General features: G+C 35.3%; 1 protein-coding gene across 1 annotated transcript in view; it reads left to right on the top strand.

Moving 5' to 3' along the window:
* Nucleotides 1–14424, top strand: part of LOC110096011 (tRNase Z TRZ1-like) — a 25983-nt gene extending 11559 nt beyond the window's left edge. The window contains exons 3-9 of the mRNA XM_028698804.1: nt 1179–1368; nt 1676–1719; nt 10390–10460; nt 10569–10664; nt 10764–10877; nt 13801–13869; nt 13972–14424. Of these exons, the coding sequence (XP_028554637.1) occupies nt 1179–1368; nt 1676–1719; nt 10390–10460; nt 10569–10664; nt 10764–10877; nt 13801–13869; nt 13972–14070 (683 nt within the window). The 3' untranslated portion in view covers nt 14071–14424. The remainder of the gene's footprint in view (nt 1–1178; nt 1369–1675; nt 1720–10389; nt 10461–10568; nt 10665–10763; nt 10878–13800; nt 13870–13971) is intronic.
* The last annotated feature ends 8731 nt before the right edge of the window (nt 14425–23155 follow it).

The following is a 23155-nucleotide window of genomic DNA, read 5'->3' as shown; positions in this document are numbered from 1 at the left end:
ACCGGTTTCCCACCCTAAACGTTACATGAGCGCCTCGGGGGTTTGCCGGTTCGTTGCAGGCTTTGAAGAGGGATTCTTAAATCGTCGCGAGCATCGCATCGGTTTCCCACCCTAAACGCTACGTGAGCGCCTCGGGGGCTTGTCGGCCCGTTGCAAGCATCGATAAAAGAACCATTTTCTTTCTTTTGAAATCTCTTCTCTTTTTTTTTTCTTTTTTTTTTCTTTTTTTTTTCTTGGAGAAATCATCTTTTTTTTTTTCTCTCTCTCTTTTTTTTTTAAACTCCACACATCTCTATTTTTTTTTTACATTGCCGTCGCCATATTACAAATAAGAATTCAAAGGGAAGTAGCATTATTAAAAAGAAAACTGTTAATAACAGTAATATTTAATAACAATAACAATACTGATAACTTACTTAATATCAATAGGTATGGCAATAACTTAAGAAACATAAAGGGCTACAGGAAGGTCACCTTGGATTATTGATATGCTGTTTGGATGGGGGGAATTGAAGTATAGCTATGGGCTAGATTTGACGTGGGTTGAATTGGTTGAGAAATGAAGTGGAGAAGGATTGTTGGATATATGTTCAGTGAACTTTAATGGGCTGCTGTGTGGATTAGAGAAGCATGTAGGTAGTTTTTGGATGGTGGAGTTGGCTTGGAGTGAGTACTTTGCTGTAGCCTTGGTTGAAGGAGTTGAGGCAAAATGGAGGCTCAATCCAACTGCTCATTTCTTCCTGACAGTGAAATTTTGTTGATGAGTTAATGTATTGCTGATGATGGTGCTTCTGTTGTTGAACTTCTACAGAAAGCATAGTTGATGCTGGTTCCTTGCCAAGGACCTCCATGTTTGATTTCAAATCTTCTAGTCTAGTTTCAATAACTTCCAACTTTGAAATATTATCAACATTACCAGGGACTTGCTTTGTTTTTGCCCTACGATTTGAAACTTTAATTGTCTGAGCTTCAGCCTGTTGATGCAATCTGCCATACGGCTGAGCGAGATGTTGAGCATTCTCCAAAAGGGCACCGAGTATCAATGCTCGCAAGGGCTCGACAACATTTGCTTTAGATCAGAGCACTTGTTGTTTGCATTGGAGAAGGCTTTCTGCCATCATGCGAATCATCCAAGCATTCCAATTGATGGGCTCAGGACTGAACTTGCGAAACATCAGGAACGACGGGCTCAAAAGAAGGGAAGCTGGACGGGCCTGCTGCTTTATTCTTCCAGCGGAGGCTCGAACTTGGTGTGAAGAGGAAGATCGGCTCAGAATCAGGCCTTGGAGGAAGTATTCGGCTAAAGACAGAGGGATGGGATTCGGATCTTGAAGAGATGGAATGCGGTCTGCAGGGGCTTGAAGGCTGGTAGGGATTGAAGGTTGCAAATAGGTAGCTGGAGCTCGTTTTTGATGTAGAGGAAGTGAGTAGATCGGCTACAGTAGTGGAAGAGGAGTTCGGAAGAGCAAAGATCAGAGAAAGTGGATCTTTGCACGGTTGCTGCAGCTGGGACGTAGTTGGAGAAGGCTTGGCTCTGTGGAGTTTAAACGAATGGCTTGCATGAAGTGGGAGACCCAAAAAGCTGAAGAACTCATCTTACACCTTATTTCAATGACAAGGGCTGTATTGTAAGAAGCGAGGCATCTGTCTAAGGTTCATTTCAACGGATTTTCAGGAGTTTTGACAGGATTCAGAGCAGAAAATCTGAAGAGATACGAGGTTTGCATTAATGACATTTAAATCCGATTTGATTTATCATAATTTGACTTTTGATTTCTATCAGATTAATAATAATATTTAATGATAAAATATTATTATCAATATTATGATTAATCAGAATGACATTTGATCTTGATTTGCATATTTTTCCTCGATATTTGTGTGTATTTCATCTCGTAGTACGTGTCGATCTTGCCGAACAATCATAATTGGACAAATTGATAGTGCATTTAGGGTATTGCTGATGTCCCGGTCACAATGACGCAGTCCGTTTCACGATCGGACATCGTCTAAACATCGTCGAGGCTTGATCTTTATTGAAATACGTATTGTCTTATTTGAATAATTTCGGAATTTGTGCCACCACCTCGAACAATCCAAGTTGATAAAAAAAATATATTTTCTTAATGTCAACGATGTTCCGGACATAATGGCACTGTTCGTTTTGTGATCAGACGTCATTTTGCCACCGATGAGGCTAATTTCTCTCATAATGCGCGCCTTCGCATCATATTTGAATCGCTTTCGAAATTTGCGACACCACTTAAAATGATCCAATTTGATCAAACAAAATGTAGATTCTCAATGCCGATGACGTTCCGGACGCAATGGCACTATCCGTTTGTCGACCCAACGACGTTTCGTCACCGACGAAGCTAATTTCCCTCGTAGTGTGTGCCTTCGCATCAAATTTGGATCACCTTTAAAATTTGCGACACCACCTCAAACAATCCAATTTGATCGAATAAAATATAGATTCTTAATGAAGACGATGTTTCGGACACAATGGCATTGTCCGTTTGTCGATCGGACGTCGTCCGAGTGTCTTCGAGGCCTCGTTTCCGTCATAACGCAGGCCTTTATATCATATTTGCATCACCTAAAAATTCACCACCATCTCGGATGATTCAAATTTATTAAATAAAATGTATATCCTGAATGTCGACGTCGTTCCGAACGTAATGGCGCTGTCCGTTTGTCGATCGAACGTCGTCCGAGCATCTTCGAGGCCTTATTTCCGTCGTAACACAGGCCTTTATATCATATTTGAATTGCTTAGAAATTTGCCACCATCTCAGATGATACAAATTTATTAAATAAAATGTGTATTCTGAATGTCGACGACGTTTCGGACGCAATGGGGCTTCCCATTTGTCGATTAGATGTCATTCGAGCATTTTCGAGGCCTTATTTCCGTCGTAATGCAGGCCTTTATATCATATTTGAATTGCATAGAAATTCGCCACCATCTCGGATGATCCAAATTCATTAAATGAAATATATATTCTGAATGTAGACGACGTTCCAGACGCAATGGCGCTGCCCGTTTGTCGATCGAATGTCATCCGAGCATCTTCGAGGCCTCGTTTCCTCGATATGCACATCTTTGCATTACATTGGGATTTGCGCTACCAATCTAGATACTCCAAATGGAATAAACAAAATATAATTTTCATAGGTTGGCAACATTTCAGATGCAACGATGGAGTCTGTTCGTCGATCTGGGATCGTTTGATCAGTCTTGCACTTTAATTTCGGGTGTCGGTCGTCCCTTTTGACTGATCTTGTTCGATTCAATTGCGAGGGGTCTCGACCTAGCAGAATTCGACGTCCTGATCGCAACGACGCCAACCATTTGGCAATCGGAGGTCATTTGACCCTTTAAATAATGTGTTGTATCAACCCGTGCGCGGCTCAATCCACCGCTTTTTTTCTTTTGCGTGTTGTTTAAGGTGTAGGGGTCAACATCATCTTCACACTCTAGTAGTCGTAGTTTTCACCGGTGAATATTGGATATGATGGAGAAGAAATTGAGCCTGTAATCGTTCCCATAGATTGAAGCTGCTCTGATACCATTTGTTGGAGAAATGAAGAGATGAAGAGATATTGATGGAAGTAGAAGAATATATTTTTTTCTCTTACCATTTCAACAATACATCATCCCTATTTATATCTCCCGCCTCGATCCATGAGCTTCCATTGCCGACAATCTCGCGAAGGTATGGATTTTCTAAACTCAGATTCTCGCTTTCGTTGTATGCGGAGGACTGGAAAACTGCCTATACACGCCTTTATTATGCGTGGTGGGATGGGACCCCGGTCTGACGCCTACGACGAGGCGGGCAATCACTTAAACTCTACTTTAGCGTTCGTGGCGCACCGAAAAATCGCCTATACACGCCTTTATTACGCGTAGTGGGATGGGACCCCGGTGCGGCACCTACGGCGACGCGGGATCACTCATAAGTACCCCCGAGCGCGGGGAAAGCAAACTGCATTTTTAAACAGGTACCGAAGACCCCATATAGGCCTTTATTGCAAGTGGTGGGAAGAAAGATCACGGCCGCGGTGTCCTCATCCGAGGACACCTACCATACATGACTTTATTGCTCGTGGTGGGAAGGCCCAGTTTCTCGTAGTTTTCTCCTAAGCGGGAGAGACGCCGAGAGGCTGTCGAAATTTCAGGTGAAACATGACTATACTCAGACCTGATTTAGGACTCAAATGAACATGAATTGTGGACTTGTGGACCTTTGAACTTGATCGAACACGAGCAGGGGACCTATGAAAATGAGCTTAAATGAATTAAATTCAAACTTGAACAAAATACAATAAGAATTTGGAATTCAACATAAAATAAGGACCTAACTCAGACTTGAAAGAAAACTTGAACTCAATTTGGAAATGAAATGAATTGAACAAGATCACTTGAACTTATGCACTAAACTCAAACTCGAATCATATACAAAGAGACTTGAACTTGACTGAACTCAACAAGACTACAAGGACTTAAATATGAACTTGAACTGTACAACGCCAAGTGAAAGTTGGATTTGCAAGCATTATATTCAAATCCGGATGAACTCAATATGATAGTAGAAGACTTGAACGAATGTAGAAGATTCATACTGAGTTTAAACTCAAATCTGAATGAAACTGAACTTGAATTCAAACACATACAAGGAACAAAGCTTGAATCACACACGAGGGAACTCAAACTACAAGAACATTTGTGCGGTCAATAGTGACTCAATGTCAGATTAAATAAATTGATCTTAGTAAACAAATGTGACTAAGGCACACTACGAGACCTCAATGCATGCAAATAAAGAATGTAGTGGACTCTTACAATAATCTCTACGAGATCGGGTGCATCGTACCTGTAAGAATGAAATGCATGGGTGTCCCTCCTACATGCACTATTGGAATCTCCTATGACAATCCCTACAATGCCTGTAGATTGGGATGACAATATTGTCAATTGATAGTAGAAGACCTGTCCTTACAAACAAGTACAATTATCAAACCACCCGAGATTGGTGAAAGGGTGGATATGATGTAGGAACAGTGGATCTTCTACGAACACCTCCAGGAGGTTATAGTGGATACAACGGGTCCCTACAAACAAAATACGAGCCGCTTGTGGATACCAACAGTGGGTGTATCGTAGGCACAATGAACCATTGGGGACACAAGTATAGATATCACCCACGGTAGAGGTGATTGAGGTGCTGCAAAGCATGTCGGGTATGAAGAAAACTCGATGTACGAAAAAGGACACCCCCTGGCAGAAGGGAAGAAATGTTTGAACAAATCAGAACTAAACTTTCTAGTGTTCCAAAGTTTCTTCTTAAGAAGAAAACAATTATGGTGTCCACAAACACCGGAAATGACAAGTCTACTACATTGATAATCTCAAAAGGAGTTCTTTTCAAGACAACAATCATTGATTTCAAAGTCCACAAGACCTTCCTTTGTGAACGAGAAAGGGGAATCAACATCAAGACGATGAGGTGCCTCATGAGATCCAGAATATTGCCACCGGACCCGCAACACTCATACTAGCGGACAGAAGGCGTGTATAAGCTCTTAAATGAAATATTGTGTATTCAAATGGAAATTACCTGCACAACTTTAAATATTTCAAAATACTTATGCACATGCATTGTAATATGTATACACATAGGTACACAAGGGGTAAATGTGACAAAACACCCGCATGGGCACCGGCGAGCGTGTTATTGGTACATACATGACCTCTAGGGATGCTGCGCGGGTCAATAAGTGAATTCAAGTTCGAGCTCAATCCGTCTATAAGGATTAATAGAAGTTGACAGAGTTCGAACCATCAAACAAATACCGGTTGTGGCGACCGGTGTATTTGTTTTAATACATTCATATCCAGTCTTCAAGGCCTATAATCAAAAGAATTCACTAACAAAGGTACGAAGCCTACGAAACTCGATCCTCCTAAGCATGTAAATAGGAGTAGACATGGTTCAATACATCGGATAAATATATGGTCACAAAGTCGACCATAATATTTATTTTATTCATTCATATTAAACCGTCAATGCCTTTAATAAAGAAAATTCACAAACAAAGGAACAAAGCCTACGAGAAACTCGATCCTCGGTCAACAGCTCAGCCGAGTCGACAAGGTTCAATCAACAAATGGAAATGACCTCACACACCTCGATGATGGCCGTGTTGAATGCGAATCTCAACCAAAGGGGTTAACTACAATATTTTAAATGCCTCCCAAAAGTCCATTCAAAATTTAAAACTCCACAAAGTCCAAAATCCAACAAATCCCAAATTCCAAAATATTTAAAATTAAAGATTCAATCACCAACGATTTAAAGCAAAATCCATCCACCACTTCGCAACAATTTGCTGGGTGGATAAATTAAAATTTACTTCAGCTCACACTGAGCTAAATGCCTATTCAAAAATATCACTAGGGTCCATTCTCAAACAATCTCCTGCCAGTAAGGATGTGGTACGTGTCCTCTAACCGACGGTTTTGCCACCAAATGGCACCGCAGGATAAACGGTTATGACCCGGGGCCCTTTGAACTGAGTGGTTTTGCTGCCAAATGGCACCATGAAATACCGGTTATGGCTAAAGCCAACACGTTCCTTAGTGGCATCAAATCCTTGAGATATGAATCAATATGGTATGATCGATAGGGCACAAAGCCCTTAGTTAGCTAAGGTGAATTTAAATTTGTCCCCTTAGACAAATATTCACCCCAGGTCTACAAGGTTCCCTTGGACGAAGCAACCCATGGCTGCCGACAAGGATCCTTCTGTCAGGTTGGGTCGACTACCTCCTCTGACTAAGTAGACCAGAGAGCACGATGGTCCGGGACGACGGAACCATGGGATCTTGATCGGGTCTATCATCCATTCCCCCACCATCCGCTTTAAGTGCAAGATGGTGAAAAATTCTATTTTTAATATCATATCTCCAAATCTTCCAACCAAAATTCCAATCCAAACCCAACTCTTCAATTTTCAAGCCCATGCTGCTACTATATGCCAGATAACACGTATCTCTATGTATCTGATTGACGACTAGCCTTAATCAAAAGTTCTCTCTCGTTATCGGGAGGGGTAATTAACTATAGGGGCTTGCGCCTATAGGAAACCAGAACTCAGATCATAAAGTCCTCGCAAAATGAGGGCGAAATCTCTGGGTAATGTCTTATCTACCAACCCATCTGCCTTCCAAAATTTACCCCAGAACTTTATTCCGTTAAAACTCCCGCGCCGAATAAAAAAACAATAGTCGGGCGGAGGCCGGGGCCGAATTTTCGGAGCCCACAAATATTATATCAGTAAATATCTAAACACAGTAGGCATCATTCACTCCATGAAAATATGGTCCATTGTAACTCTTCATTATGAATAACTATTCTGATTTTATATCAATAAGTCTATGTAAATTTGAGGCATGTACACCTGACATTTTCAAGGATTGGACCTATTCATACACTGCTCTTCTTTGATCTAACTTGAGAGGATACTCGACTTTTGGCTTTAACATATTACTATTAACTCTTTGTTGAAGCTCCAGATGTCTTTTCTAGTAGTATTTTGTTAAGTCCCTTTATGCCTTCAAATTATCCTTTATTTTTACCTTTATATTCATCATGGTGTTTAATATGTTGTTGAAGAAGTTTTTTTCAATGTACATAATTTATAAATTGTGTCATATCAAGTATTTTCTCTGGTAGCTTAAATAAAAAAAATGCTCTTCTTCATCATGTTGATACTAACTCCATAAACCGAAGTCTACAATTTGATAACATTGGTGGATTGATAATTTTTTGTAAAATCCTCACCTCTTCTCGTAGGTGAACCCCACTCAATTTTGATGGCGACATTGATTTTAATATTCTATTCTTTAAGGAAGCATCTTTATTTCTTCTAAATGCTTGATCATCACATAACATAAAATTTCATTCAAACAAAAAATTCTTCCATATTTTAGTATGAATATTTTATTTAATTTCTTGTAGTATGAGCAAACTAACTTTTCCTGCAGTGTTTCGGCCTTATAACATCCCATTTGCTATAAAATCATGAATCGCCCACAATAATGCCCGCTTTCATCTGAAAGTTTTTTTTTAAAAAACTTAAAATATTATACTTTAGTACATGTTTACCATAAAATCTTTAGGTTATCAATTAGTGGTTGTAAGTACACATCAATTTTAGCTTTTGAATTATACAATCTAGATATGATGAGTGTGAGAAAAATGTATGATTTAGTCATGCACATTTATGGTGAAAGTTTATATAGTGTAAGTTCTACAAGCCGGCATGAACATGATGAAACAGTCTGACTATGTGGATTAAAATCATCAACGCATAGTTTTAGTCTAATATTTAATGTTTCAACTGCAAATTATTGATGCATACGATCGAAGCTTTCAAGCTTTAACATTAGATGGATGAACTGGAACTCCTTGTTTTGAAATTCTTTTGTGATACTATCTCATTTGAACAACAAAGCTCATGGCATAAAGTCTTTGAAGAAACATATGATGAATATATAAAATAACGTAGTATATGCGACATTTTTCTGCTTTCATTGCTTCCCATTTTGCGGTTTGAATTGAGATGTATTACAATGCCTACATGCTGTTTTTGCTAAGTCATCTTTGTAATATAACATGTTATTGCTTTCTAAATTATACTCTATTAGGTATTTGTCAGCTGGAACTAAGTTGATTGTTTGATTAGTTTCCTTCATTAGTAAAACAAATTAGTTGAAATATTTCTGCGGTACAACACACTCTATTTTTAATACTAATCAACCTAATTTTGGCTGATAACTCAGAGTAAGTGGTGCAACTATCATGTAATGATTGTTGAGCAGCACGTAATAATAATTCATACAAAATTTAGGCTTCAATGTTAAGTGGTTCTTTTGTAGGTTTTCTAAATTATAGGTCGGTCGCATCAAAGGATATCTCTTCGTATATCATATTATTTCCTTTATTTATTGCTGTAGATCTTGTGAAAGCATTACATTGAGAATCGGTAGGTGGCTTGTACTCTCCATGTGATGTGTCGAACCAGTTATATCGATGAAATTCTATATGATATAAATCAAATATAATCATTAGACATGAGTTACACTTGAATTTTGTTTTTAAAGCATAGACATTTAAATTTTCCTTCCAATAAAAATGAAAGCTTTTAAGAAACTATGTAAACCATATATTCAACTCTCTTGACGAATTCATATGTTAAACTATGACACATAAGTAAAATTCTATTATCCACAATCTATGGCTTCGATGTTTATGTATACGTTGCATTTATATAAGTTAACAATTTTTTCGATAACCATGATAACATATTGATACATAAATATTCAAATATATATAAAAATATAAATGTACTAAATAATATTTTAAACAAATCTAATGTAGAATTCCTTAGATCGAGGGAAAAATAAAAAAATCCGACCAAAAATGGACCCAAATTGTGACAACATGGTCATAGAGCGAATGGGCTCTAGAGCCTGTAAGTTTTGAATGGGATGAAGGGATGGACTTAAAAAAATAATCTAACAATTTCTATGAGAATATTCATTGGAAATAAGTTAATTGATTTTTGGAAAATTTTGGTTGTGCATGCGTTGGAAGTGCTGCTAGATTTTTATCACACTTTAGTTGTTAGTAAATTTTTTTCATGAATTGCATTTTTCTTTCCATGTTAATGAGAAAAGAAAACATAGGAAATAAGATTTGGTGATAGTACCATGCTACTTATTTTACTTGCAATGATGATTATTAACAAATCTATAGCACTTTTAAGGTAAAGTAGCAATCAAATGTTGATTTATTAATAATGATGCTTTTAACAATTTATTATGATTTGACTAAATTATTATTTTGATCATAATCTATGATGCACAAACATGGAACAACACGAACACAGACATGCCAAAAATATAGGACACGGACACGGGTTGAACACAATATTATAATTTTTATATTTTAAAAATAGTGTATAAAAATTAAATAAGTATAATATTAAAAATAATTTAGGCATCGAGAGACGAGACACAATGTTGTTGAGAGACAGGTATCGATTTTATGCAGTAAGTATCCGGCGTCGATGTCAAGAGGGCATTTGTTGTCGATGTTGAGAGGGTGTTGGCCGTCAGTGTTGAGAGGGTGTTGGTCGTCGATGTTAAGATGACGTTGGACAAGATGAGCTGTCAAGTTGTGAGTGTAAAAATTGGTAGCGTCGAGCATCAATGTCAAGATAGTGTCATACTTTGATGTTGAGATTTTTTTTTTGTTATCGTCAATTCTTATTAGCTGAGCTGATAAAAGAAAGTACTTAATATGCTTTAATGTGTAGGAGATGAGTTTCAGATAAGGAAGGATCTTAAAGTGAAAGCGTTTAGGACTTACCATGTGATACCTAGCCAGGTATGACCAATTCAAATTTATAACTTTCAACTGTCTCTAATAGAAATGGGAAAGAAAATTTTTATAGGTATTGTTCATCAACATTTTCTCCTCTTCAAACATTGGCAGGGGTATATTATTTATTCTGTTAAACAGAAACTTAAGCAGGAATATATGACTCTTTCAGGACACGAAATCAAGTCCTTACGGTTATCTGGTGTTGAGGTCTTTCTTGGGAAAAACTTACCTATTTTCTTAAAAAAATGATTTTGAAGTTATTTTTTAACATTTTTGGAGCTTTTTTTTGTTATTCTTTTTTCGCAGGTCACTTACACAGTGACATCACCTGAGATTGCCTTTACAGGTGACACAATGTCAGATTTTGTTGTCGACCCAAATAATGCTGATGTTCTAAAAGCTCGGATTCTTGTCATGGAGGTGCATGTTTTTTTTTAACTTGTGCTCATTGATGATATTTTCTACGGTATTTTTCTTCAACTATATGTGCATATGAGTTTCTCACTTAAGTTCATGACACCTTGTATGGTTTTATGCAGTCCATTCAGCTGCTCAGATTTTCCAATATATTACATCTCTCGAGTAATCAACTGATTTTGATGACGTTGTCAAGAGCATCCTATACAATCTGCTTTAGATGATCATTGTTACTTTCTTTCCACTATTGGTTTCTTCTCTTATTTATATCTACTAGATTGCATATCTTTCTACTTTGTTGCATGGTAAGTGTATCATTTTAAGGATATCAGGTTTAAATTCCAATTGTTGAATGGTAAAAGAAGCATGGATACATCTTGTAAAAAGGAAATCCTTCATGCATAAAATTTTGATTTGTCAAACTTAAGTGTAGATATGATGCAAGGTTGGGAATGTAAGTTGTAACGATAACATTCCATGCATATGATACTAAGCTATGCTTATCATGGTTGCATACTTGTATATGCTAATTAACGTCTTTTATATGCCTAATAGGTTCATATAGAAGAACTCGGACCTAATAGGTTCTATTGATAAGAGTTTGGTCGAAGCAATATCCTCGTTCTCCTCAGGTACGCGTGAGCTAAGGAATGTGACTCACCCAGGTCTAGCAAGTTGAAGAGTTATCCTCGACAGAAGTTATATGGAATTGTAGAGATCCATCCAAGTTTTTAAGGACTCTCATCCTCGGCAGGGATCAACCTCCCAACGTTACTTGGCCGTGCTTAGATCAGCAAGTTTCCGCTAAAGCCATCCAAAATGGCTATGGGGAATGAACCTCTCAAGAGGTAAAAAGCTTGAATGCTTGATCTTCTGGGCTTGGCTAACTCTAAGCCTGCAGTTATCATGAATCAAGAGAATTTGCCCTTCGCACTTTATGGTTTAAGAGCTGCACCTAGAAATTTGCTAGCACGCACAAAGGACTCACAACTGACTCACTTGCAACAACTTGCCTTGAAACTGAGGATCATGCTAGGAATGGAGAACCACGTGGACACCTATTAGGTCATGAACCTTGTCCTGTACAATCAGCAATGAGTTGTGATTAATGATATACTTTTTAATTTTTTTATGTAGTTTTCACTATAGCCCTCAAATCCCTTTAATTAAAGAGTGTAGAGGCATATTTCAAATCTTTTTCGGTATTATCGATCTACTAGAGTATTCTTAAGACCTTGGTTTTTTAGTTTTTTTCCTCAGAACTCTTTCAGCTTTTTCTTTCTTTTTCCATACTCACTCACAGTTCTTAGGTTCTCATCTAAGAGGTTGCTTGCTAATAAGGTCGTGCGTCATCATGGGCAAATTTAGATCCAACATCACAATTGTAGTTAACATTGATTAATGTAAGTGACCAGAAGATAGACACATCTCAAAGAGTAGAATCTAGAACTATCTATGAACATGTAGAGAGGGGGCAGCTAAGTAGATGGGTCCCACACAATAATTAAGCATTGTATTGAAGGGAAATTCCAAATTAGGGGTTGTTTAGGGATTAAACTTTTGTCCTTTTGCTTTAATTAGCTTTGTCTTTCTAAGGTTAGGACTATCTTGAATTTTGAAATCTGAATTTGAGATCTTGGTGTTGGTTTTGGACTTTAGACTTTGGCTAGAGATTTGGAGAGTTGAATCTTCCTCTCGAATTGAAGATTCATTGTATCGGGTTGTTTCTTTTCCCTCTGCTATTGAATTTCAAGTTTTTTCTACTTGATTTTTCCTATAGGTTTGACAAAAATTGCTGTTCTATTTTCCATTATTTTGGATTGTTTTCTATCAAATTGGTATCAGAGCACGTCGATTTAAGGGATATCAATTGTTGGAAATAAGGTTGAAGTCTTGGTGGGAGAGCTTGGGCAACTCAAATTAGATTTTGAGGAAAAGATTTTTTATTTTCAAAATCAGACCGCATCCATTAATTAAAGGATGGAGGGAAAGCTCGCCGTGGTGAAAGATATGTTGAAGAAATTGCTAGAAGTCAAAACCAATCCGGCGGCATCGGAAGCAAATGAAACTATCGGCGGCCATGTAAGAGGTGGGAACCCTAACACATTTAGGGGAAGGGTAAATTCAGAAGTGGAGATCTTGGAGGGTGAAGACGGAATGCCTCCTCTAGAACCACTTTCTAGGGAGGAGATGCGCATTGGCTATGAAAGAAGGGGTGCTGATTTTGAAAGAAGAAGAGGGAATTTTGATGAAGGGTTTGTGTATGATCGTTGAAGGGAAGATCGTGACAATTGGGGAGCACATCCTCTTCGAAGAATGTGAGGCTATTGAGGATTCAGGGGAAACGGGGGTGACCTAAAGGTGAGAAAGCTGATGATGCCCAGCTTTGAGGGCAAGGACGCACGGCTAGATCTACATGTTGGAGCGATACTTTGCAGTCAACGGGTTGATAGATAAGGAGAAATTGACAGCTGCACGATTGTGCTTAAAAGGGAAGACACTGACATGGTACCAATGGCGGGATGAGGCAACCCATTCGGAGTTAGAGGGATTTCAAGGACTGTTTACTAGAACGTTTTCGAACCAGGGGGGATAATTTCAAGAAGCTTACTGAGAAGGAGATACTGGAGAAGAGGGCTAGGGAGTTGTTCTTCAGATGTGATGAGAAGTACATGCCAGGGCATAGGTGTAATTTCAAATTATGCAATTTGGAATTTCTCAAATATTTACAACTTAATTGAAAAGTTAACTGATTGGCATAGGAAAGCTATTGGTTGTAACTAATTTACTCATTTAAACTAATTTTAAATGTCCTTTTATTCATCTGATATTAATGCTATTAGTGAATTTGCTTCTTTTTTTGTTGGAGCTTGACATTATTCTTTTCATTACTGATGCTAAAAAACTCTTCTTAATGGTTCTGTAGAGTACTTTTGTTGATAATGCAATGTCAATAGAGCATGCCAGAGAGTATGGCCACACACATATGTCAGAGGTTCGTTCTCTAATTTCATTATTTCTTCAGAGAATAAATAATGTTTGTATTTCTTTAAACTTTTTTTCCCTGTTGTTTTTGTGTGTTCCTGCTGCTGTCTAGATAGCAAGTTATGCAGAAAAGTACCAGAACAAAGCAATAGTATTAATCCATTTTTCAGCTAGATATACTTCAGAGGTAAAACTGACTGTCTTTTCTTAAACCTACAACCGTTTAACTTATCCTAACCACACTAGTAGAATTGAATTTGCCTCGTTTATGACTTATGAGCATTCTTTAACTACGATCGTGAAGTTTATAATTTCCGCATTGATTCAAGCTTCTCCCCCAAAGTCTTTTAAGGTCTATTTTGCACTTGAATATAAACTGTTTAGTTGTTAGTTATTCCATTCTTAACTGTAGCCCCTTGCAGCTTTTCTTTTGGACTCTCTACTAAAGCGGTATTAATGCTTTTCGTGCATCTTGGTTGCCTACATTTTCAACGTGTGGCACTTAGAACTCGTCGTTCTTTTAATATTTAAGAAGCTAAGTTGTGCTCTCTTCTTCACTGATTTTGTAACTCAAGTGTCCTATCTCTTTTATTTCTGTACATTAAGATCGAGTTATATAAAAATAAATTGATGGTGGTGGCAAGCTGGAACATCCCATTTTGACCTCCTTCGGTCAATTTGGAGTATAACAAATTGGGGGAATCCGAATAAAAATATTTCTTAGTAACACCCATCATGAATTACTTCTTTTAGAATCGGATGAGTTTGAAATAATATATTCAGATTATCTCAATAAAAAATTTTCTAGTTTTAAAAATTTATCTACAAATTCATAATTCGAAGAACGCGTCAAATAAAATACAGAGCTTTATTAATAAAGCTTACATACCCAAAAGTTTTACTATACTGCTTTGACTTCTATGTACACCCAAAACTTATGTACACAAAATGCAGTCATTCTCCTATCTAGAGCCCGGCTGGCTCATACCCTTTTCTTACCGTATAACCACTGTTGAACTGCATATATTGATGAAATTCATTTTGTATTCTTTTAACTTTTGACATTCGTTTTGCCTTGTTTATTTTTCTATATTTCAAACAAGTCATATGATGAGTATAGGTTTGTGCGTACTTACAACTCTCTCATGCAAGGTTGGATCCGAATATTCAATTTTTTAAAACATAGATAATCGGGTAGCTTATGTACGGTCTTTTAAGGCTTATCTCATCAGGTCTTTCATCTTTATTTGTACGAACCTATCCTCTATAATATGACTTTTTTCATTAATCTTTTCATTAAACTTCATGTTTTCATAACATATATCTGTAGAATTATTTTACAGCATATAAACATTTTGCATATCAATTAACTCAATTGAACAAGTAATGGACTTAAGTGAATCAGTAATTTAAAAACATGATTAAAATGGGAATAATAATATTATAATTATATAAAAATGCCGCCATGATTTTATAAAGAAATGTTACTATTTCCTATACTACATATTTTATCTCACCTTGTTTTTCTAGGATAGGAGGATAAATTTGTTCTCCTAAAATACCCTGGCCTCTTTTTCTTCTATAAATAACGTCTACCAAATTTCTCTTAATTCAACCAATTTTTCTCATTTCTTATTCCCTTCTTTCACTTCCTTTCTTCCTTACCCAAGCTCAGAATTAGCCGCAGCAGCCTCACGACCATTCCCTGCTCGCCTCCCCCTCCCCTGGATCGTGATCGCACTCGACAGCAGGCAGCTAGAGAATGACGGGTGGGAGGAGGAAAGCGCCTTAGTTAATGGATGCAATTCCACTAATTAATATTATAATCTACTACTAACTCCACTAATTATTCCAGCCACACCCAGCCATATGATCCAGAAATCCATTTAGTAAACCCTTTGCATGCCTTGATTAGTTGATATGCTATAGTAAAAGTAAAATAAAATTAATTAACTTTTAATTAAATAATTGAGATTATATATATATATATATATATATAGCTCAATTGATACAATTCATATTTTTTGCACAAATGTAAGGACTTCTCTTCAAATGTTTCTTATATAAATTAAATTTAAGAAATTTAATTTTAGAAGCAATGCAACAAAATGGAATCTTAATGATTTGAATTGGTTCAGATTGATGTCAAGCCTTGTTCTAAAATTCAAATGAAAACTAATTATTAGTTTTGAATTGAATTATTTTGAATCGAATTCTATTCGATGGATAATGTTCAACTTTTTTAGCAAATATGTTTGATGATTTGGTGAGAATAAAGAGTAGATAATAGAGAGTATAAAAGAGTAGGTATCTCAGTCAGGTACTATCTCAGTCAGGAATACATGAAGAAGCATAGAAAAGTTTTTTATAAACTTTCTTATTGTTGTTCATCACCTTTTATTTATAGGATATTAATGGCTAAAAGAAAGGTTAAACAGAGAAGAATTGGAACATGGCTACATGATAAATACCTGTACAATGTTACATGAATATAGAACACAAGGCACCTTTTGATTGGCATTAGATGGGTGAAGTTAATGGTCTGGTGAGCAAGTAGATGTAAAGCAAGTCTCAAGATGAGGTGGACCCATAGTCAATGAGTGTCTTGTGATTTCGGCACGTAACATGGAAGACTTGGTGTCTCTTAGTGGAGGAAGGTGAATCGAGGTGTCGGTGGGGATGATGTGTTTGTGAATTTGTTAGAAGTTGTAGTTAACTGAGTAAGCATGTGTTCTCCCTCTAGGGCATATAAACACTATGCTTTTACTACTACTCCTTGACCCCGCAATCTGATTGGACAGCTCGAATCCCGCTAGGGAGCGCTGCCCCCTTCGACCATCGACAGGGGACGTTGTCCCCTTAGAACTCCCTACATATTTCATAAATGTACAGAAAAAAACTATCATTCCTGCAACTTATTTTCTTTCAACTTCAGTTATTCCTTTTCCTATTCATGGATGTTTGTAGAGTGTCATCTTCATCGGTCTTTCCTCCTCCAAACTAGCGGCATCTTCACAGACTTTTTCTTGTTTCTTCTTTCTCAACAACTATGAAATACTTTTTTAGTTGAAATCCTAAAAAATATAGATGTTTCGTGATATTTCATTAAAAAAAGAGTGTCATTTTCAATACCCTAAATTTGAACAAGAATATTTTGGGTCGGGTCGGTTGGGCTAGCAAGAAAAAAACAAAACATAAATTAATATCCACGTGTACATGACAAGTGTCGCGATTTTATTGGACTCTAGACGTACAATAAAAAATTGGTGGGGGTGAGCTAAAGAAAATAGAATATTAAAAGCATGAATAAAATATATTTTTTAGAATTTAGACTTTTTTATTTTTAAAATTTTATGCAAGAGTATAACCAAAAATTCAACAACCATAACTTTCACAAAGATGTGCAATGTAAACTAAAACATAAGAAAGTAAATGCATGAAAGTAAAAGTAACACAAATCAAATTTTTATATTGGTTTGATTGAAATTGATCTACGTTTACTCCCCGAAGATTCTCTTATTTGGGTATTCCACTAGAAAGTGCTCTTTTAACACTCAACTAGTTGGAGAAGTCCTCTCTTAAGTGGATTGAGAATGACCTTTACTAAAATTTATATCCCTGAAAAGTCACTCTCCATCAGCCTTCTGGTATGGTGGAGATGTTATTTCCTCATTTTGCTCCTTACATAGTGGAGATGACACTCCCTCCTACTGCTCGCACTATGGAGATGCCTCTCCCCTCTCCTCCACAGATAATAAAGGCTTTCGACTAAAGCTTCCTCTTGGAGCTCCACAACTACAACCCGGAGGACCTCAGGTGTAGGCCAACAAGGACAAAATTGCGACTCTCTCAAGGAAACACTCCCTCAACCTCACCTCCTCTCTGTCCCAAGTGATTTGGACTCTCTCACGAGCAAGGAGACACATCTCTCTCTACGAGTATCTCTCACACAGGAAAAATACCTCTGACTACGCAATATAATCCCTTAGGTCTTATGTGAAAGAATCAAAGTGGGCTATTTAAATAAAACCTTAATTTTTAATTTAATATTTCTGATTGCGTAATACGATATTAGGATTGTACTATTTGATTATTTTAATTCCCGTAATAGATCATCATGTATGATATCGAGACATATAATTCGTTCAGTTATATCAAATCGTTTAAGATAAACCATGGTTTGGGTAGTGAGTTCTCTATTTGATCGGATTGTACAGTTTCGATCGTATAATACAATAATTGGGATTTGGTCTTAATTTGATTCCTTAATCTACGAACAAAATTAGGTAACTTTTATGAATTATTATATAGTATAAAAACCTTCGTAGTACAATCAATTCAAATTTTAATGTTCATATTTGCCTAATTTTTTGTAAGATATCAATTGCAGGGTTTATTGAAATCATATAGTTTTTATGGAGGTAAACTTGAATTACGGAGGTCAACCCTAGAATCTAAAGGTTTTCACTAGAGTAGATCATAAACTGAATATATGGAGTTTAATTTTAGTAGTAATAGACCTAGTGAGGGGATTGTAACTTTGGGCGATCAAGTCATTAACAAGAGTACACATTTCAGATATCTTGGATCTATTATTTAGAGTGATGGTGAAATAGATGGGGATATTATCACCAGAATTCAAGTTGGATGGTTGAAGTGGAGGAATGCATTGGGCTTGTGGTGTGATAGAAAAATCCCCCTCAAACTTAAGAAAAAATTCTATAAGATGGTGGCAAGACCTGCAATGCTTTATGATGTCAAATGTTGGCCATTAAAAGAGAAGCATAATACTAAGCTAAGTGTTGCAAAGATGAGGATGCTCAAATGTATAAGTGGCTTTACCTTGGAGATATGATACAAAATGAGCATATATGTGAAAAGGTTGGATTAGCTCCAGTGGAAGATAAAGATTAGAGAGAATCGCCTTAAATGGTTTGGTCACATAAAACGACAGTCTTCTGATGACCTAGTTAGGAAAGTAGAGGTATTAAATTTGATTTATGTTAAGAAAGGTAAACATAAAAAAAACTTGGTTAGAAAATATTAGAAATGATCTTTCCTTATTATATTTAAACGAGAATTTGACTTTTAATAAGACACAATGGAGAAAAAGGATTCATGTAGCAGCAAAAAGTGTAGAGGAGCATCGCTTACTACACACAAATTTTATCTAACCAAATCAAGTACTTGAATAATATACATATAATGATTGAGGACAAACATTATATAGTGTCAATTAACCATGGTTTTTGGCATTTAATTAACAAATGTTCCAAAAGAAAAGAGAGTAAACTATATTCATATGTCAATCTAGTCCCAAGTAAAAAATTATCTAACCTAAGTGAAATAATGTCAAATAATGCATGCCAAATAAGTTTATCAACACTCAAAGCTATGTACCAAGGGGGTTTATAGCAACTATACTTTGGTATGTCATGCCCCTAACCCAATTAAGTATTTATAGGGGTGTCTTATCATAAAGATAGTGTGTATTGAAATCAAAACAAGTTTAAGAGTCAACACATACAGCTTGATAAGTCTTGCAAGCTAGCTTATATAAGGGATCCAATTAAAGTAAGGCATGTCACCTTAACTTATTAGATTTTAAAACTTAATATTGGAAATAGATCTGACAATGTTAAAATAGACTTGAAATTAGATATCTTAATATTTATAATTTTAAAAATATGATTCAAAGATTTTTGAAAGCCTAGGCCATACATATGGCCTTATTAGTGGATTATATTTTATGAAGCATTTAATGTGACACACCCTAGGTAATTTACATCCTTGAATATTCATGAGATCTAGATATATTAGGATGATTCCCATTATTAGATGAAATATTAAATGATAATCGTGGTCACCCTATCATTGATGCAGGCTAACTCTCAAAAGAGAGGCTTGTAACACCCTATAATTTAAATGGGAAGAATTGCATCTTTTTATTTTCTAATTAATCTACTAGAGCCACTAATTTTATTTTATATTAATTAAAATAATAAAAGCATCTCCATATCATATCATCCATCAATATACATCACTAATCAAAATTTATATACAATAACCATAAATTCAATCTAAAACATCAAGCTATAATTAAATACTTTTGGTTAGAAAAGTGCAAAATAAATTCTGAGAAGTCAACCAAACCTACAACTTTAACTTAGATAAATCTCACTCAACTAGTCCCCATTCCCAAACTTGAAATCAATCAAACCACAATAATGAGCTTACAAAGCTCAATAAATCACCTGAATCTAATAAAGAAATCAATGCAAGATAATAAAATCAATATGTTATGCGTCAATCAATCAATATGATATGTGCTAAATCTATATGAATCTAACAATGAATCAATAAATAGCATAAACCAACATGTTCAGTAACCGATAAAGAGTAAGAAATCATATATTGTTGAAATATATAGGAAATCTACAAATTTGTAATGAAAATACATATGTCAGTGCTATATTCAGTTATACTATATTATCATTCTATAAGGTATATGAATCATGAATGTACATGTGTCGTACTCTATGTATATAATGGAATTACATACATCGGTGCTATATAATCTCTATATGTACACATATCAATATGCTATGAAAGGAATCAGTTATTCATCGTATCCGCTTCTCTTTATTAGTTCCTTATCAGTCATTTCAAGTGTAATAACCCTCAATAGTCAAAAATTCTTTTAGCAGTCATTCTAAGTCTAAATTACAAATAGTTTTTGTTATAACATAGATATTATTTTGCTCTAATTATAATAATTTGTCCTTAATTTTTAGGCATTATTTCATTTCTTTAAGAAATTGGTACATGTTAATATAAGTAGGTTTTTAGGGTCATTTTGTATCCGTTTGACAAATCGATTTAACCAGAGCATTTTAGAAATACTTATCTAACTTGTGAATATTTTTTCATAAGTATTGGATTCTCATATTTGAATATATAGAAGGATTTATATGAATTTTATGATAAAATTTGAAGAATTGGAATAATTATATTTATACCCTTAATATATTTTATTCTAAATATCTAAACCCACTTACATAACTTAATAAAACATTATTTTATAAACTCTTTTCATTATCATATAAGAAGAACATGAAAATTAGAAAAAAAGAGATGATAGAGGAAAGAGAAATAAGGGTTTGGCGGTTATAGAGCCATTTTTTATTGTCGGCCAGTTGGGAATTTTGCTAAAGCCTTAGAATACTATTATATTATACATGATCTTTATAAATTTGATTAAATTTTGAAAATATAAATTTGTGCTCACTAGAGTTTTTGTTGCCTATCATTAAGGCATTTTAACAATTCTGAATTGAGTTTAATTATACTTTATTTACTACAATGCAAATATATTTTTTATTATATTGAAACGTAGAATTCTATTGGTGGAGAGAAGGGATTATATTGTCTGTTATGTTATGCATTGGAAATTCTGGAGCCTGAGGGCTATTATGATATTCCCTAAGAAGAGATTCTATTGGTAGAGAAGGAATTCTATTGGTAAAGAGAATTAATTCTATTGGTGGTGAGAAGGGATTCTATTATTTGTTTGTATATTGGATTGGAGCCTAAGGATTATTCTGATATTTGCTATAAAATATTTCTTTATATTTCAGTCTTAGTACAATTTTAGTATTTATTTAAATACATTCAGTATCAGTATCAATTTTAGTTTCAACTTTCCATACAATACCTTAGTTATTATTACAACACCATAATTCCAGCCATTTTAATTCAAGCTATTGAATTTTATTTTAGGCTATGATAGCCTACAATAAAGCATGGTATGATCAGTGTGGTATCAAACCATATCGGGTTGGATAGTGACATCAAGCATGCAATCATATATTTGTATCTATATAATACTAATGCATGCATCAATATCATATGATTTAGCAAGGCGGACCTCTAGCTTTTATGTGAAATTTTAACATCATTAACCCCAATTGCCAGCCAATTGGTCATCAATTTTATCTTATCATCGTCATTCATAAATCTTAAATCAGTTCACTAGTGACTTTTAGTTAGATTAGTAAGAGTCATCCCTCTCTACCCTTCATCAAAATTTAGTTAATTAATAGTAGGCTATAATTACAAGTACACCACAAATCTTTATTTTAAGGAAGGCTCATTGGACCACCCTCTTATATAGGGTATTACATTTTAATATATAACCCGTATTAATTATAGTATTTTTATCCAGTCTTCCTTGCTTATATTTAAACACATCATATATTCTTCTTCTTATTTTCTTTATACCATTCAACGCCAACTTCATTTATAAAATGTAATGATCTATGAAATATAAAGATATTTATACAATATTCATTAACCTCAAAAATCATAACTATCAATTTACCTGGTAAAATTCTATAATATTATAGTCAAAATGCTCATGATGATGATATTCATCATATATAAAAAATTACTAGATAAAATTTTGATAAATTTGGAGAAAATATATATTTTTATTACTTTATGGGAGATTAAATTCATAAAACATAATATCACTGAAATTAAAAGCCGAATTCGTGTTATCCACCATAATCAAAAGAAATTTTAGAATAAAATTAGTGGATGAAAATGCCCCGATCAACTTTTCCCCTTCTCCCTCTCATCGTTTCCTTTCCTTTCTTACCGCGTAAGGCATGCATGAAATGGGGAATGGCTGAGATGGTGAGGGTTAATGAAATGGGTTGAGATATTTTATTATTTTAAAAACTACTAATCTGGCCTAGCGTCGTGTTGTTGAATTTTTTAACGTCGTTGTGCTCACTACCTAAGGCTCGATGCCGCTGCAGACACACCAAAACCTTTTTTTTTTTTTCTAACATTCTGATAGCTCAACATCAGGGCACCACCACACCAATGCGACAACGCTCTCACCACTGTTGTTCCCCCAAGTGCAGTGCCCCAGTGCTGCACCATAGGATTTTTTAGATTTTTATTTAAAATTATTTTCACAATTTAAGGTCATTATAGGGCTAGCCTTATTCAACTTATTAAGTGTGGGCTCAAATGAATGTGTATGTGTATGTGTGTGTATAAAGAGTAGATGATTTATAATATCAATCACCTAGAATAGTAATTAAAGTGTCTAAACATGTCTCAAATAATTGAAAAGATAAAACGAGTCCAAGTATCAAATTATACTCCTAATACTTAACATCTAAGGACAAGGATATTTAAATGAGGGGAATCACTCAAATAATAGAATCACATTGTATGAATGGTCCATTAAGAACTAAATTTAAGTAGATATATTATATTTAAGT

This window comes from Dendrobium catenatum, unplaced genomic scaffold (genome assembly GCF_001605985.2).
Source record: "Dendrobium catenatum unplaced genomic scaffold, ASM160598v2 fragScaff_scaffold_133, whole genome shotgun sequence".
NCBI lineage: Eukaryota > Viridiplantae > Streptophyta > Magnoliopsida > Asparagales > Orchidaceae > Dendrobium > Dendrobium catenatum.
The sequence above is the reverse complement of the archived record's forward strand: the minus strand, read 5'-3'. Positions and strand labels throughout refer to the sequence as shown.